Source organism: Gambusia affinis, linkage group LG19, assembly GCF_019740435.1.
Source record: "Gambusia affinis linkage group LG19, SWU_Gaff_1.0, whole genome shotgun sequence".
In the NCBI taxonomy this organism is placed as follows: domain Eukaryota; kingdom Metazoa; phylum Chordata; class Actinopteri; order Cyprinodontiformes; family Poeciliidae; genus Gambusia; species Gambusia affinis.
This window is the reverse complement of record NC_057886.1, coordinates 19,860,221-19,877,332: the sequence shown is the minus strand read 5'-3', so window position 1 is coordinate 19,877,332 and position 17,112 is coordinate 19,860,221. Positions and strand designations below refer to the sequence as shown.

General features: G+C 39.4%; 2 protein-coding genes across 3 annotated transcripts in view; one reads left to right on the top strand and one right to left on the bottom strand.

Annotated features, from left to right (window-relative positions):
• Positions 1 to 17,112, top strand: part of xab2 (XPA binding protein 2) — an 89,779-nt gene that overhangs the window by 15,374 nt on the left and 57,293 nt on the right. The window lies entirely within an intron of this gene.
• LOC122821572 (myosin heavy chain, fast skeletal muscle-like) lies at positions 1,265 to 11,408 on the bottom strand. The gene is made up of 39 exons (XM_044099621.1): positions 11,182 to 11,408; positions 10,913 to 11,056; positions 10,657 to 10,813; positions 10,522 to 10,549; positions 10,315 to 10,432; positions 10,135 to 10,227; positions 9,990 to 10,053; positions 9,788 to 9,886; positions 9,596 to 9,699; positions 9,375 to 9,513; positions 9,167 to 9,285; positions 8,943 to 9,092; positions 8,690 to 8,860; positions 8,282 to 8,588; positions 7,893 to 7,972; positions 7,724 to 7,811; positions 7,496 to 7,613; positions 7,287 to 7,410; positions 7,060 to 7,196; positions 6,625 to 6,880; positions 6,142 to 6,384; positions 5,877 to 6,053; positions 5,629 to 5,774; positions 5,455 to 5,545; positions 4,976 to 5,365; positions 4,762 to 4,888; positions 4,566 to 4,684; positions 4,280 to 4,476; positions 4,013 to 4,196; positions 3,770 to 3,935; positions 3,444 to 3,568; positions 3,026 to 3,334; positions 2,746 to 2,949; positions 2,532 to 2,657; positions 2,273 to 2,443; positions 2,074 to 2,178; positions 1,847 to 1,942; positions 1,604 to 1,735; positions 1,265 to 1,383 (listed from the first exon to the last, which is right to left on the bottom strand). Exons 1-39 carry the CDS (start codon positions 11,386 to 11,388, stop codon positions 1,366 to 1,368), a joined length of 5,829 nt encoding a protein of 1,942 aa, XP_043955556.1. The 5' UTR covers positions 11,389 to 11,408; the 3' UTR covers positions 1,265 to 1,365.

The following is a 17,112-nucleotide window of genomic DNA, read 5'->3' as shown; positions in this document are numbered from 1 at the left end:
GAAAAGATGCTGCTGTCAAACTTGTAATTTTGTCAAAGCCAGGAGAATTATAGGTGAGAATTCTTTGCATCATAGCATCCATTTGTTATGATTTTTTTGTACAGTACTTAGAAACTGAACATATTCAGAAATATTTTTTTAACTGTGGAATAAACCATTTAAGATTCTTTTGATTAGTAACTTATTTTTTTATGGCAGTTAATGTGTAAATAAACCTTTCAAAATTGGTAAAGATTTTGAATTTGTTGACTTAACATTTTTCCCCATAGGGAAGGACTACATGGACAAAAGTGGAAAGGCATGCAAAAGCCAAGATCACATGTCAGAGTGAATCCACTTTGGAGCCTCCAGAAGTCTGTGATGTTGCCTCCAGTGAGATACCTCGTGCAACTCTTGTTGTTCAGCTTAAAATGCTCCATTCCTTATAAGCTTCTATAATTTATAAATTCTCTTTTAATTCTAGAAACTAGATTGTGCTCCTAACAGAAATGTCTAGAGATGTAAATAAGCACTAAAACCCTTGCATCTATAAATTTGGATTGGTAACTGCAAGATGTGCAACAAGGGTCTCAAGGTTGGCAATTGCACTTTAGACAGCAAATCAAAATAAAATCAAATTAAAATGTACTTGTATTTCACCTTCTAGCAACAGAACGTTTCAAAGTGCTTTCCATCATAAATACACACAGACACATGCACACACAACAGCATTGATGAGGACACACTCTACAGCTATTCCTTGAGCCATTTGCTTTATCTATTATTTGCGTTTTTTTTCATTCATTATTTTTAACAATGCATTAATATTTTTCACTAAATTTGAGATTCAGTGGCTGACAGTTTAAAATTTGTTTTACCAAAAATCATGTTGTTTTACAAAGTAGAAATAAACTAAGTTGTACTAATCCTTCATTTAGTATGATCATTCCACTAAACGTTATGCTGCAATTATGTAAATTTGAGTTCTTCTAAAACTTAAACAGACACAATCTGACAAGTGGGGATAGTTTGAAGTAATTTTCTTTTGTTTGTACATAAAAATAAAAGTTTCATAGGAGTCTTGCAAAAAGCAAATGTGTTATCTTCAACCATGGCTGTTTAGTTTTGCTTAATTACAGTACTGTTTCATAGACTTCCTGTCTAGCAATAAAATGAGTAAACAAAAATACTTTTTGAACCAGTTACTCCTGAGAAAAAACATTTTTAGTATTCATCTGATGTTAATTTTCTATGTTAAGAAAACACACTCCAATACACAATATGATAGTGCTTAGGTTTTATTTAAGTATTACAGTGGAAAAAGAATTCAACAGTTGGCTCATATTTTATGAACTCTGTTGAAAAGCTTCATGAAGGTCTGGTCTCTTATTCAGCAGCATCGCTCTGGAAAAGAGGGACGGAAAAATTGACCTTAAATGGTTTGAAGAGCTGATGGAGCTTGTCATAAAGAAAAAGCATGAAGTTTCACTTACATACTGACACATATTGATTGTCATGCATAGTTTAACGCATACTGATTTGATTGTATGTATGAAAGAAATAATTCTACATTGCAATAGGTTTTGTAGTATATTTAGAAGGGAGATGGGAGGGAAAATGTTACCTTTCCAGCATCACGGCTCTTGGCTCTAAGCTTGTTGACCTGAGATTCAGCGATGTCAGCACGCTCCTGAGCTTCCTCCATCTCATGCTGGACCTTCCTGAGCCTGGACATGTGGGTGTTGGCTTGTTCCTCCTGAGAGTTTTGAGATTACAATTATTTAGTTGACATAAATGTAAACTGAATGCTTTGCAATGTTCTACCTTAAAGGGGACATTATTTGTTTGATGATAGACGACCACTTACCGCCTCCTCAGCCTGTCTCTTGTAGGCTTTCACTTTGAGCTGCAGCTTGTCCACTAGGTCCTGAAGTCTTGCCAGATTCTTTTTGTCCTCCTCAGTCTATAGAGACAAACCAAATGTTTGTGAAGACTTATTGTAAACAAGACAAATAATATACAGGGAAATAGTAACACTATTTGGCATTAGAGGTACTTAGTAAGTGTTTAGAAAACACAGAACAGAATAGTCACCTGGTAGGTCAGCTCCTTAACTCTCCTCTCATATTTGCGGACTCCTTTAACAGCATCGGCTCCACGTCTCTGCTCACCTTCAACTTCAGTTTCCAGTTCACGAACCTGTTTAAAGATGTTGAAAAAGGACACAATTCAATATTACTATAATTATATATCACAATTACACTATGTGCATTACAGAAAAAAAATGTCATACCCTCTGCTCCAGTTTCTGGAGCTGCTTCTTGCCACCCTTCATGGCGAGGTTCTCAGCCTCATCCAGGCGGTGCTGCAGGTCCTTGACTGTGACCTCGAGGTTCTTCTTCATCCTCTCCAGATGAGCACTGGTGTCCTGCTCCTTCTTCAGTTCCTCGGCCATCATGGCAGCCTGAAGAAATGGTTTGTCACCGGTTTCGGATTAAAGCCAGTTAATAAAAAGGGGTTGCAATTTGATTATTTTTGATATTTAGACTGACATCAGTAATAGCCTTTTTGGCCTTCTCTTCAGCATTTCTGGCTTCCTGAACTGCATCGTCCACCTCACCCTGAACCTGGACCAGATCACTTTCCAGCTTCTTCTTGGTGTTCAGAAGGCTGGTGTTCTGAAAGTTAATCAGAATGATACAATTTAGAAGGGTGGTTGACATGACTTTAAAAGCCCTGGTTTCTTGTGAATAACTAAAACCCAACCTGAGAGTGCAGCAGTCCAACACGCTCACTGGCATCAACCAACTCCTGCTCGGCCACTTTACGTGATCTCTCTGTCTGCTCCAGAGCGGCTCTCAGCTCCTCAATCTCAGCTACCATCAGACCATTCCTGCGCTCCACCATGGCCACCTGTTCCTTCATGTCCTCCTGTCCTCTGACAGCATCATCCAGGTGCAGTTGGGCATCCTAACAGCAATATAAATTTGGATGTCATAATGGTTTTCCTCTAAAAGTCCTAATTTTTGTTTAACACCAAACTCACCTTGAGTTGTCCCTGGACATTCCTCAGTTGTTTCTGGGCCTCGGCAGCCTGCCTGTTGGCGTGGCTCAGCTGGATCTCCATCTCGTTCAGGTCTCCCTCCATCTTCTTCTTGACTCTCAGGGCATCATTCCTGCTCCTGACCTCAGCATCCAGAGTGCTCTGCATGGAGTCAATCACCCTCTGGCTGTTTCTCTTTATCTGCTCCATTTCTTCATCCTTCTCTGCCAGCTTCCTGTCAATTTCACCCTTGACCTGGTTGAGCTCCAGCTGGACCCGGAGAATCTTAGACTCTTCATGCTCCAGGGTGCCCTTGAAAGGTCATATAGCTAGGTTAGATGGTGGAAAAATAATGGCAGGAGAGTATGCATATGTAGATGCATGATATAAATTGCTGTTCAATTGTGGAGAAATGTTTTACCTCAGCTTCTTCAAGTGCAGCCTGAATTTCAGACTTCTCAGTCTCCACAGTCTTCTTAGCCTTTTCCAGCTCATGGATGCTCTTACCAGTCTCACCGATTTGTTCAGTCAGATCTGAGATCTCCTCTGCAATGAAAAGTAAATAAATAAATGAAGCTATAATATAAATCTGCCAAATATAAACTTGAAGAAATTTCAGAATTAAAAGTTCTCCATTAGCTTAATCAATTCTTTATTGATTAAGTTAATGGAGGTTGAAGCATAAAAAGTATGTGTCTCAGTAATTTTGGAGTTGCTCAACTCCTTGAATAATCAGGAATTACGTACGTTGCAGGTTCTTGTTCTCTCTCTTCATGGTCTCCAGTTGGTCCAGAGCCTCTTCATAGGAGTTCTTCATCTTGAACAGCTCAGTGCTCAAGGAGCGGGCCTCCTTTTGGGCTCCTTCTAGCTCAGCCTGGCTCTCTTCATACTTCTGCTTCCATTCTGCCAGGACCTGAAATGTGAAGATTAATTAAAAATATGTTTTTATCTGAAGTAATCAGACTTTTGGTTGTTGTAAAATTATTGTACCTTGTCAAAGTTTCTCTGCTTCTTGTCAAGGTTGGCAGCCAGAGAATTAGCTCTCTCCACATCTGTCATGAGGTCTTCCACCTCACCTTGGAGCCTCTGCTTGGTCTTCTCCAAAGAGGCACACTTAGAGTTCACAGCCTCAATGGATTCCTCAGCCTCCTGCAAGCGCTGGGCAAGCTTTTTCCTGTAGTGCATAGATGTTTTAATTGGTAGAAATGTATAATAAAATGTACACATAATTAAACTGAGACATTCATTATGACTGACTTGGCCTCCTCCAGCTCCTCAGTGCGCTGGATGGCATCAGTCTCATATTTGGACCTCCACTGAGCCACCTCACTGTTGGCCTTAGACATGCCTCTCTGCAGCTCAGCCTTGGCCTCCTGCTCCTCCTCAAACTGCTCTCTGAGCAGATCGCAGTCATGGCGGGCTGATTGAACAGCATGGGCCAGGGCATTCTTGGCCTGGAAAGCACAAATTTGATAGTACAATGATTTGTCTAGTACTGACCTCGTCATATATGGCTAAAGAAAATATAAACAGGCTTTTCTACCTTCACTTCCTCCTCAATGTGTCTCTTGAGCTCCTCAATCTGCTGAGTGAAAGCCTGCTTGCCTCTTGTCAGCTGAGAAACAAGAGCTTCTTTCTCCTCAAGCTGGCGAGCAAATTCACCTGTGAAAGTCATAAATACATTATTTCTGATCATTTTTAATCAATGTAAAACTCTGGTTTAAGTCCAGGTGAATTACCATTCTCTGTCTGGAGTCTTGCTTTCTGTGCATTAATGTCATTCAGCTGGCGGACATTCTCATCATTTTTAGATTTGATTTCACTAAGTTGGTCCTCAAGAGTTCTGCACATTTTCTCCAAGTTGCCCTGAAACCATCAGAAATGTATGTAAAAGGTGCTTCTGAGTCGCAGTTCATATTGCTGAGCATTGTAAAGCATGAAGTATCCACTCACCTTGGCTTTGGCAACAGCCTCCATGTTGCTGGACAGGTCATCAATCTCCATCTTGTACTCACTCTTCTCCTTCTCCAGCTTCTGCTTGACGCGCTGAAGATTATCGATCTGCTCTCCCAGCTCAGCAACGCTGTCGGCCTGCTTCTTGCGGAGAGCTGCAGCGGTAGCTTCATGCTGCAGGGTGGACTCTTCAAGGTCACGACGCAGCTTCTGGAATTCAGCCTCACGCTTCTTGTTCATCTCAATCTGAGCTGCTGTGGCTCCACCAGCCTCCTCAAGCCTCTCGCTGATCTCCTCAAGTTCCCTGGAAAGGTCAGCTCTCTGCTTCTCTACCTTAGCCCTAGCAGCCCTCTCAGCCTCAATCTCCTCTTCCAGCTCCTCAATGCGAGCCTAGAATTCAAATGCATTGAAGTAATCACTCAAGATCAATATGGAAAATAAAAAATCTTCCAAATGCTATTATGGTTAATCTTTTGTACCTGGAGTTCCTTGATCTTCTTTTGAAGCTGAGCTCCAAGGGACTGTTCATCCTCAATCTTGCTGAGAAGCTGGCTGATTTCAAAGTCCTTCCTGGTTTTCAAGAAAAAATAAGAGATATAATTTTTGGACACTTTGTGGAACAGTAGCCAAATAAAGAAAAAAATTGAAATTACTTCTTGATCTTTTCATCAGATTGCTGCTTGTCATTTTCCAGATCCATGATGGATTCCTGAGCCAGTTTCAGATCTCCTTCAAGCTTTCTCTTGGCTCTCTCAAGGTCCATACGGAGTTTCTTCTCTTGCTCCAATGAACCCTCAAGCTATTGCATAGTCGGTACATTCACACACAGTAATCGATCAATACAAATACTGCATCATTAGGTTAAGGCCTAAGGAGGAAGACAAATAAACAGTTTTCTTACATCGTCCACTTGCTGTTCCAGCTTTGTCTTGGCCTTGGTCAGAGTGTTGACTTTGTCTTCCTCTGCCTGGAGATCATCCAGTGTTTGCTGATGGGCCTCTTGGAGGGCTTTCTTCTCCTTGGTGAGCTTGGCAATGGCCTCATCCTGAGTTGCCATCTCCTCTGTCAGGTTTTTCACCTAAAGGGGTTGAAATACCCAATTTTAATTGAAGTATAGGCTTGTAGATTTAATAAATTCTGTGGATTGGTGTCTCAGTGATGTGAACCTTGTTTTCAGTGGCATGTTTCTCTTTCTCCACTTTAGCCAAGGTGAGCTCTAAGTCATCAATGTCTTTCTTCAGCTCAGAGCATTCATCCTCCAGTTTCCTCTTTTTGGCAGTCAGCTCAGCATTGATTTCCTCTTCATCCTCTAGTCTCTCGGTTGTCTCCTTGAGTTTGGCCTCAAGCTGGATCTTGCTCTTAATCAGCCCTTCACACCTTTCCTCAGCATCTGAGAGATTCTCAACTTCCTATGATAGATGATGTGTAAATATATTTTGATGGACTTTTTTTACATAAATAGTTCTTTAACAACGTCAGAATCCATAATTTGAAATCAAATGGCTGATGTTTACACAAATTTAGTGTTCACCACATATGTAACTCCACTCTTAATGTTAGTTAAGTCTGTAGTTTAAAACAGCAACTATGTGATTAATTCCTCAAATATGAACATGAATAAATCAGATTAAAGAAATCTGCCTACTTACAGCAGCCACTTGGAGCTGCAAGTCATTCTTCTCCTGGAGCAAGGAGACCATTTTCTCCTCCAGTTCCTTCTTCTTGGCCAAAGCAGCAGCCAGGTCTGACTGCATCTTTTCATAGTTCTCCTTCATATTCTGCAGCTCCTTCTCAGTCTCAGCACTCTTCAGCAGGGGCTTGATCTTGAAATACAGGTTCATCCATGGCCAGTTCTTCACATTCATGAAGGAACGGACATTGTATTGAATTGTATAGATGGCATCTCTGAAAACAGAATTATTTTGTTAACACAAAATAAACATGTTCCAATACAAACATGTTGCAATAAGTACTCTGATGTAAAGGTTTGAGCTTTATGAGGAACAGGTTGTGTGAACTGTTGTGTTTTGTGGTGGAATACAGAGGAATGTATTCATATTTTCAGTGTTTGTATTCTATTATACCTCCTCTCCATCATCTTCACAAACTCCTTCCTCATGACATATCCTCTGCAGAGAGCCTGAGTCATGCTAACCAATGAAGCCAGTTTCTCATCTCTCATTTCCTCAAGGGAACCCAGAAGACCAGCTTTGAAGAACACCTATATTAGCAAAACCTTTGCAAGTCAGAACACAAAGGAAACAAAAGAATTGTTTCTAGCTATGGAATTGTTTGTCTTGTTTCAACATACCTTAGTGTGTCCCATCTTGTACTGAGTGTGGTCCACATCAATGGAGCCCAGCAGCTTCTCTGAAGCCTTCTTGTTGTCAATAAACTGTCCCTCCGGGATAACACTGGCATTCAATACTTTGTATCTATGAGAGAAAATTTGGATGTTCCCTTTTTCCATCTTTACATCTGGAAACATGTGTTTACATTCAGAAAGACAAGAGCAGCCACCTCTGCTTGAAGTCACCATAGAGGATTCTGCTGGGGAAGCCCTTTCTGCAGATTCTGATGCCCTCCAGCACACCATTACACCTCAGCTGGTGGATGACCAAGAAGTTCTCCATAAGACCTGAGGGTTGGTAATATATTTAGTGAAAAATAATTCAACAGTGTCTCTAAACCATATCATGTAAAATTTCTTATTGTCAACTTATTGCCAAATTTCTAAGAGCTTCTTGCCTGGGGTCTTTGACTCATTGGGAATCAGGCAACGCACAAAGTGAGGATGAGTGCTCCTCAAGTTGGTCATCAGCTTGCCCAAGTTCTCCTGTAGATCAGCAAAATAAAATTAATCCATGGGTAATTTTAGATCTTTAGGTTCTGATAGTTCTTCAAAACATGTCCGTACCCTGAAAACAGCAGACACAGTCTGGAAAGAACCACCCTTCTTCTTGCCACCCTTCTTGCCACCACCACCACCAGTCTCAGCTGAAATTATGACAATGAAAACAGTGATATTAAAACATTACTTGTGCTAAGGACTCTTTACCACAACTGTATGATTGTGGTAACCATACAGTTTTATGTATATATAGAATGAACATATTCATGAACATAGTCATTCTAGATATGTTTAAACATCATTTCAGTGGCACAATTTAGGTATCACTGAATAGAAAACCCTAATAAGATGAAGGGTCAAACTTTTCTGGACCGATCTATGTGTATTTTGGATGTTTGTCACAGGAGATTAAGCTATTTAATTTAAGTCTATCTGTTTATTTTACTGGTTCTTACCTTCGGCTCCAGCATGAGCTGCATACAGGAAGCACAGCAACTTGTTTCCAGACTTCTGGTACAGCTGAACCACTGACTCGTTCAGTGGGTCCTTGTTCTTGTCCAGCCAGCCAGTGATGTTGTAGTCCACTGTACCAGCATAGTGAACCAGGGCGAAGTGAGCCTCAGATTTGCCCTTTCCAGGCTTGGGTTTCTCAAAGGCCCTGTTCTTGCCAAGATGTTGATCAATTAGCTTGTTCTTGAAAGTTGTATCAGAGGCTTTGGGGAACATGCACTCCTCTTCAAGGATGGAGAAGATCCCCAATGGCTGTGAACAAATGCGAGATCAATTTGAGTGCAGGTTGAATGCAAGTTAAAAGAAAGTTAGATCAGTATTTGAATGAGAATATTTTTAAAACGGCTACTTACCTTCTCAATAAGCTCAATGCAAGCAGCCAAGTCCATACCAAAGTCAATGAACTCCCAATCAATGCCTTCCTTCTTGTACTCCTCTTGCTCCAGGACAAACATGTGGTGGTTGAAAAACTGTTGCAGTTTCTCATTGGTGAAGTTGATGCAGAGCTGCTCCAAGCTGTTGTACTGTAATTAGTGAGAATTTTTTTTAACCTAATTGGAAGTCAACTCTGTTTCGTTAGATATTTTAGAGTTTTTCTTCACTCACATCAAAGATCTCAAAGCCAGCAATGTCCAAGACTCCAATGAAGAAGGCTCTCGCCTGCTTTGTGTCCAGCATCTCATTGATACGGATGACCATCCACAAGAACATTTTCTCATAGACAGACTTGCACAGAGCGCTGACAGCGTTGTTGACCTAGAAGAATAATCTGTCAGTTTTATGTAATAAACAAATAAACATTGCTTAACATCACAACTGGTATAAATTACCTGTGGGACGGTCTGACCTTTGGTGACCATCTCATTTCCGACTTTGACCCTTGGGTAGCACAGAGCCTTCAGCATATCAGCGGAGTTCAGACCCAGGAGGTAGGAAATTTTATCAGCCACTTTTGGAAAGAAACAAAACACACTTTAACCTATTTTATACAATTTTTGTGTCTCTACAGAATGATATTGGTGATATCTTATAAATTACCCTCAGTGCCGTCTGGTTCAGCCTGCTCCTCACGTTGCTTCTGCTTGAACTTCATGTTGCCATGATGCATCACAGCACCAGTGAGCTTGTAGATGTTAAACTTCTCATCAGCATTGAAGCCCAAGATATCAATAGCAGTCTGTGTAGAGAAAGAAGTTTTAAGTACACTAAACACACGTTTTGAGAGAATTCTTTTTAAAAACACTTAAATATTCTTTTACATCTGTAGCGATGAACTCCTCCACATCATTGATACTCTTGACAGTGATTTCACCCTGGCTGATCATTGGGAAGTCATAGGGGTTAGTGGTGATAAGCAGAGCATCTGAAACAATAGAAACAAATAATTGTTGCTTCTTTGTCTTATTATTTGCACTTTTCTACATTCAAATTTAAAGTATTTGATCATTTACCAATGAGCTCAGGCTTGTGGCCTGTCATAAGCTGATAGAAGATATGGTAGCTCCTCTCAGCAGACAGCTGGAAGGTGACACGGGACTTCTCCAGCAGATCTAAGAATTATATGAATATTAGTATGCTCTTTGATAAGAAAGTCATGGTACATATTATAAATTAATAATAGATAATACTGATTACATCATATGTTTTACTTACATGTTTCAATATCAGCTGAGGCCAGCTTTCCACTTGTACCAAAGTGGATCCTGATGAACTTACCCTATGCAAAATTTATATTTTGTTATACTCTTAAATTCAAGCATTAACTATCAATGAACATTTAAGCATTGTCTTAACTTACAAAACGGGAAGAGTTGTCATTCCTCACAGTCTTGGCATTACCATAAGCCTCTAGCAGAGGGTTAGCAGCAACAATTTGGTCCTCAAGGGAGCCCTGCACATTGACAGTTGTGAATATTTTTGCAGTATGCGCCTAAGTATACAGAGTGGAAACTTGCTTTTTCTTAAAATGCATAATCACCTGAATTTTTCCAGTGGCTTGCTGTGCTTGCTCCTTTTTGCCACCAAGAGCTGCAATTGTTGCAAAGTACTGGATGACACGCTTGGTGTTGACAGTCTTGCCAGCACCGGATTCTCCGCTGAGGTACAAGAGACACATTTTTATTTATCAGCGTCATATTTGTACATTTTGTGTAAGAATGACCAATTGAGTTTGTGCAATACTCACGTAATCAGGATAGACTGGTTCTCACGATCTGCAATGTACACCATAATACTTTAGTAGCTGCATTAAGTTCATGTCAACGTGAATATGTTCTTTCTTTCCATTTCTTTTGAGAAAACAGTTTAGTCTTTGATTTACCTGTGAGCATGAACTGATAGGCATTGTCAGAGATGGAGAAGATGTGAGGTGGAGCCTCAATCCTCTTCTTGCCTCTGTATCCTGATACAACAATAGCATCATACACAGGCAGCCACTTGTAGGGATTCACGACCACACAGAACAACCCGGAGTAGGTCTGTTACAGAAGAAGAGATAATTTATGATTAGCCATTTCTATGAATACACAGATTTGATTTCTCCTTTTAAGTTCTTTGAAATGCATCTGAGAACTCACATAGATCATCCAGGATGCATAACGCTCTTTGAGGTTATACAACACACAAGGCTCGTTGAGGTGGGTCATCATGACCATGTCCTCAATTTTGTCGAACTTTGGAGGATTTCTTGGGTGGATGTCATCCTCTTTAACTGTGACGGTCTATTGAAAAAACACAAATGATGTTTTTTTTTTTTTTTAAATAATATCATTCAATTAATGCTGTGTTTTTATTTTAAGTGGAGTTTGTATTATTTTTTTATGATAAGATTAATAACAAGATTTACCTTCCCTCCTTCCAGTGTTTCAACAGTGGCTTTGCCACCTTCCCTCTTTACCACTTTGCACTTCACATACATCTCAGCTTCATCCACCACGAAGTAAGCTGTTTTAGCATCAAATGGAGCTGTCTGAGCCTCAATCCTCTCCTTTTCTGGCTTCCGGAGGTAAATGGCCGCTGGGCCATAGGCCTCCATCTCCGCATCTGTGCTCATGGTGGCACTGTTAGAGGAGCCTAAACATATAAAACTTTTTAATATAGCCACACAGTATAGATAAAACAAAATTACATTACTATAAATTCATAACTGCCTCCTGAAAAATTACCTCAGCTGATGCAAACAGAAATGCTTCAGTGTCCCGTGGTGCCAAGGTGCTACAAATAAAAAAACAGAGTTGGGCAAAGTTTTTGTTAAGAATTTATAACTATATAACTTTATAACTATATAACTAGTGTTTTGGGTGTATAGTTGTCCAATACAGAAACTATATGTGTTCATAGATTTCAACTCAAAAGTAATCAGTAAAGAATGCTTTACATAAATTAAGTGGTATGCACTTAAATTGTATCATAAAAAATATATGGGACAATTGTACTGCACTCACCTGTCTTAGAGGCCTCCCAGTTAGAGCAAATGTCTAGGGCTGCTGCCTTTATATACAACAGCCCAGCCTCCTCAACATATGTCTCCTACTCAATTTGGTCTGGAATGTTTGACACCTCATTGCTTGATGTTGATGCTGTCCGAAATAAGCAATTGTTTCATATTTCAGGATCACACAGCAAATGGCTTGTCTAGATTAGTTTTAATTAAATAAATGATTAATTAAAACTACATCAGTATTACATGTGGATTCTATAATATTTGATGTTCTATACACTAGCAATTTTTTTTAACTTAATTCATTTTAAAAAATAATTGTGAAGCTCATTTGTGTATTAATCAATAAACTGCTTAGCCCCGTTAACAAAATTTTAATCTTGACTGTGTTTAATAAAACATATTTGTAATGTCTACAGTTTACCTCCTGGTAACTTGCAAGAATGTACTTAATTGTTGAAAGATGATGTGTTAAGACTAGGTTTATAGGACACATATGCAAACCTTGTAAATTTCTTTATTATATCAATTAATGAGCTTTGAATTCGCTGAAGGACTGAAATGCCTCAGGCATCCAAAATAGAATGTTAGTTAATGGACTTTCTGTTTGAACTGGATAGGTGTTGTAAATCTTCTAGGAATGGAGTTTGAAATAAAGCCAGCTAATGTAATTTAACAGCAGAAAAAAATGGTTCTCTTAAATATTATTAATGACCTTGGTTTAAGGAAGATAAAAATATGTACACATAATGAGAATACTTCATTTAGCATGCAAAATATTGTGAATTTTCTTGATGCTAAAAATAATCTTGGAATGTTTCGAGGATGAGGATCATATTTGAAATTCTGCAGGACCTTGCTCCTAATTTGCTCTCCTGCAGTATATGATGATAATATTACCAGGGTCAAAAATAAATTCAGCTTAGGCAGGGTGCAATGATTCGTGTTTGGCAAATGAAAGAAGATATATTTATAGTGCACATTTAGGTATGTTGTTAGCACCATTTCCTAGATTTAGAGAGATTTTTTTTATCTAAAATGTAATTATTGTGTTAGGTTATTTTCAGAACATTATCTGTAAATAATCTAACATTCTTTTAGAGCACTAGCTTCTTTTTTGTCTGGCAACCGCTTAGTCATCTTTAATGTAAATCTCGCTTCTCTGTGGGCAGAGGCAATGTTTATGTCAGACTTTATTTTGCTTGTTTCTGGGATGTTCTTGAACAACCAATTGACTTTCATTCACAAGGACATTTTGTGCCATATGTGCCTGTGTATATTCCCAGTCATCTGAGTCATGTCTTCTACAACAGGCTTTACTCAAGGACAACCAGATATTTGATCATTTTTTCTTGAAGATGTTTCAACACCTATACAGTCAATCATTAATTCTTTTTGTATAGCACATTTCAGCTTGTCCCTCACCTGGTTCCTTTGGGCCTCTTGCTTGGTGTGAGTTGTGTGCTTGGACACTTGGTCGTGGTGGACTTCATTAAAAACTTAGTAAAATTCTGGCTGGTTATTGTAGTTTGGGTTAGACATAGTTGTGTTTTCCACCAGGAAAATTATTCCATGTCTTGCTTGATTAAGTTTCAACTAGAGATCAGTATTGAAGTAGATTTTGACAATGACATGCATTAATGACCTTAATTGAAGCTCTGTTTAAAATCACCTATCTTTATTCAAATTGTTTGGGGAGGTACAGACTAATCATTCTTCTAAGTTCAAAAGCTCTAAGAAATATGTTCTCGCAAATTAAGTAATTATGCACTTCCAAGACAAAATGTAGGAAAACAAGCAAGTTTGTTGAATGCACCAAACAATAGAAGCATACAAAACAAATCCTCAAATTAAAGTTAATTACCTTTGTGATGCATAAAATAATTACAGGATTTTCATCAGAACACTTGACAAGCCAGTTTGTCAGGGTGCCAAGGCGTTCCACCAGCGACACGCTGTGTTTCCATCCATCCATCCATTATCATGCTTCCTTGTCCCTGGTGGGTTCAGGAGGGGTGCTGGTGCCTATCTCCAGCTGTCAGCGGGCGAGAAGTGGGGTATACCCTGGACAGGTTGCCTGTGCCCGCCATGTTTTTGTATTAAAAATGTTGACAGAAAATGTAGGAATATTACTGGCTAATTATATGTTATTGGAAGATATTGTCGACAATGCTTAACTACACAACTATACTGTTGAAAGCAACAAACCAAAAAAACACAATTAAAATAAACATAATTTTTTTCAGCCCTGCGACAGACTGGCGACCTGTCCAGGGTGTACCCCGCCTCTCACCCGGAACGTAGCTGGAGATAGGCACCAGCAACACTCACGACCCCTCTACAGGACAAGGGTGAACAGAAAATGGCTGGATGGATGGATCATTTTTTTCACTTCTGTTAAATCCTAACTAGTAGATCTAAAAATGCTATATAATACTGATCACATTTAGAGGCAATCCCAGGCATAAATGAACTCAGTAGCCACTTGAACCCTCCAGACGTTCAGGGAGCCCCCATAAACTTAGTGGGTTTTCGGCCCCAGTTAGTGGACTTTCAGCTCCTTCTGAGCTTCCTAGTGTCCCCTCTGAGCTTCCTAGTCCCTCTGAGCCCTTTAGCCCTTTATCCATTGTTGAGGAAAAATGATTATTTTTAGTGCTTAATACAGTTAATCTTACGCCATGTGTAAAAGGTATATTGAACATTCTTATTTTGAACAAATTTCTTAATTTTGAACAGGTTTGTGTTAAGGATTTAAAACTAAACTATTCAATCGGTAAGTATTCAGAAACAGGAACCAAATGCAGATCAAAAGGGGATCTCTCTGTGAGGCACCTGCTGTGTTATCAGAGGTCAGGAGGCCATAAAATTAGCATCTCCTGCAGGACAGAAGCCTGTTTGGTTCACAGAACATCAAAAGTCTTCCAACCAACATCTGGGATGGTATAAAACTGAATACAACACAGAATGTTGAAACCATTAACATCTAATTTCTGAGACATTTTTCTAAGTATTAATAGCAGGTTTTTAACGAAAATTGTATTATCTAAGTTTAGAACTACTAATCTAGTAAATGATGAATGTATTTGAAAATTGTACTATCTGTGACAATATCTGAATCAAATGGAAATTGTTTGAATGTTATGTTTCATAGGTTAAGAAAAGCAATTGTACCTCATTTTGTACTGTTGATTTTATGTGTTATTTTTGGTAAGGACTCACTTGGGAAATGCTGGATGCAGCAGAGCAAAACTGGGTTTTGTGAGGGTAACCTTTCCTTGATCCAAATTACTGGATTTAAGTTTGTTCTGAGATAACGGGAGACACTCCGAATTTCACAGGTATCTGTGAAGTCTTATTTTATGGTTTTATTTGCCCAGGTGGCCCTAGAGCACAGAAAGCCAGGACACAGCTGCTCACTCCTTTGTCCTACCTAGGAGACCAAATGGCCTTTGATCTTGGCGTGAAATTAAGGGAAGTTCTAAGTTTTTCTGAGTGTCCAAGGTAGCTTCTGGTTGGTTAACCAGAGGTACGCCTTAATTGAATACATTAACAAGGAAAGAAACGCCTTCACTATAAGAGTTCGTGCACAAGAATAATAATTCAGATAGCTGCCCTATTTTGCCTTTTCGGCATCAGCTTTCTCCAAAGTAGTAGACTTTTTTTTTCTGTGTTAGGGGCAGGACTTTTGTCTAATTCAGGCATGGGCACTCCTGGTCCTGGAGGGCCGGTGTCCTGCAACTCTTAGATGTCTCCCTGGTCCAACACACCTGAATCCAACAGCCGAATCACCTCCCAAGTGCAGTCAGGATCTCCTGAGTCCTGCTAATGACCTCATTATTTGACTCAGGTGTGTTGAAGTAGAGAAACGTCTAAAAGTTGCAGGACACCAGCCCTCGAGGCCCAGGATTGCCCACCCCTGGTCTAGCCTGTCGTTTTGTCCACTCGTTTAGCCAGTTGCTACCGGCGTTGAGCTCTGGTTTCTGCTCAGCTGTGCCGCCTGGGTTTTGTGGACTATTTGTGGATTATGCTTTGGACTGTTTGGACTATTTTTATCATTAAAATATTATTTTCTCATTTCAACCTGGTTCTACCACGTCTGCTTCACCACCTCACACTGCAACTCTTGACAAGAGAGTAAAGACTGAGTCTTTTCACGCTTTTAAGTTTGCATTGAGCATGCAAGCAGTTCAGCTTTTATACTTGACTTGTATCTTGCTGTGGTTTTCTCCCAAAAGGCGCCCTCGTAGAGAACCACATAAACTCCGGTGGCACGGTTGTCACATGCACTATCGTGCCCAGCTTACTGCTCAACCTAGCATGAGAGAAAGCTGAAAGTAGAGGCGTGACCACATAAGGAAAGAAATAGCTTCCGAAATGATCTGGCATTATTATGAAAGGCTACTAAAATGAATTACAACAACACGGAACATGTCTGATAACTAAATGCCTTGAACTTCTTGAAGGGTCCAGAGGTCTTGTTGGCAAGGTGAGGTACCCTCCTTGAATAATGGTAGGGGAAACACTGGTGTTTGTCACAGCGCATGTCGTCAAAAGACATTGACTTAGCATTTTCTCTTTGGTACAAGGACAATAGCAGTTGGCTTTGGGATTGAGAATTTAGCTTCTTGTGGGTGTTACCTACGTACTCAGTTCTGCAGCTGAACTGACAAATCAAATTACTTACAGATATTACAAAATTGAACGGAATCCTAACAGACTCTTAAATGATAAAGGAGTTATTATTTTTTAAGAGACATTGTTACATCAATGGCTCTTGATGTAACAAGAACCACTGTTACATCAAAGACATAAATGGCCAAACCCTAATTTTCTTATTGGTGCTATGTTTAAAAACGTTGGTGTTAACCCTTTAACTGTCACCCCAAATACTGTTACATGCAGATCAATGGGGACACCGGAGTCCTCATGGCAGTTAATTAAAATGAGCTTGAAGAGTCTCTCTGTAATGTGATGCAAATGAAATGACACGCATTGTTAAATCCTTTTTAGTTACAGAAGTGCAGGTGGTCCTGAATGTGCCCTTCTCAGCAGGTTTTTTAAAATAGCAGTGGGTTCTGTTTTAATGATTTTTTTTTTACTTTGTGGTTGTGACATACATTTTCACATGTTAATAAGATAAAAAAATAAAAACACAAACTACTACCTATAAACAAAGTTTAGGACATTCTAAAATTTTAGTTATTTAAGAAATTGTCACATATTTTAGCGAAGAATACAAGTCAACATTGCACATATTTGTTACATTAAAAGTTGTCTTACTATTATTAACATTAGCAATGCAAAGTTACAGGTCTTAAACCTTTGTAAGCTAAGTAG

Bases quoted from the DNA above. Each gene is read 5' to 3' on its own strand.
- LOC122821572 (XM_044099621.1), bottom strand. From the start codon at position 11,388: ATGAGCACAGATGCGGAGATGGAGGCCTATGGCCCAGCGGCCATTTAC. The intron at 9,286-9,374 runs GTAATTTATAAG...TCTTTCCAAAAG, and splicing joins TGAACCAGACGGCACTGAGG to TGGCTGATAAAATTTCCTAC. The intron at 5,775-5,876 runs GTAAGAAAACTG...ACTATGCAATAG, and splicing joins TGGAACAGCAAGTGGACGAT to CTTGAGGGTTCATTGGAGCA.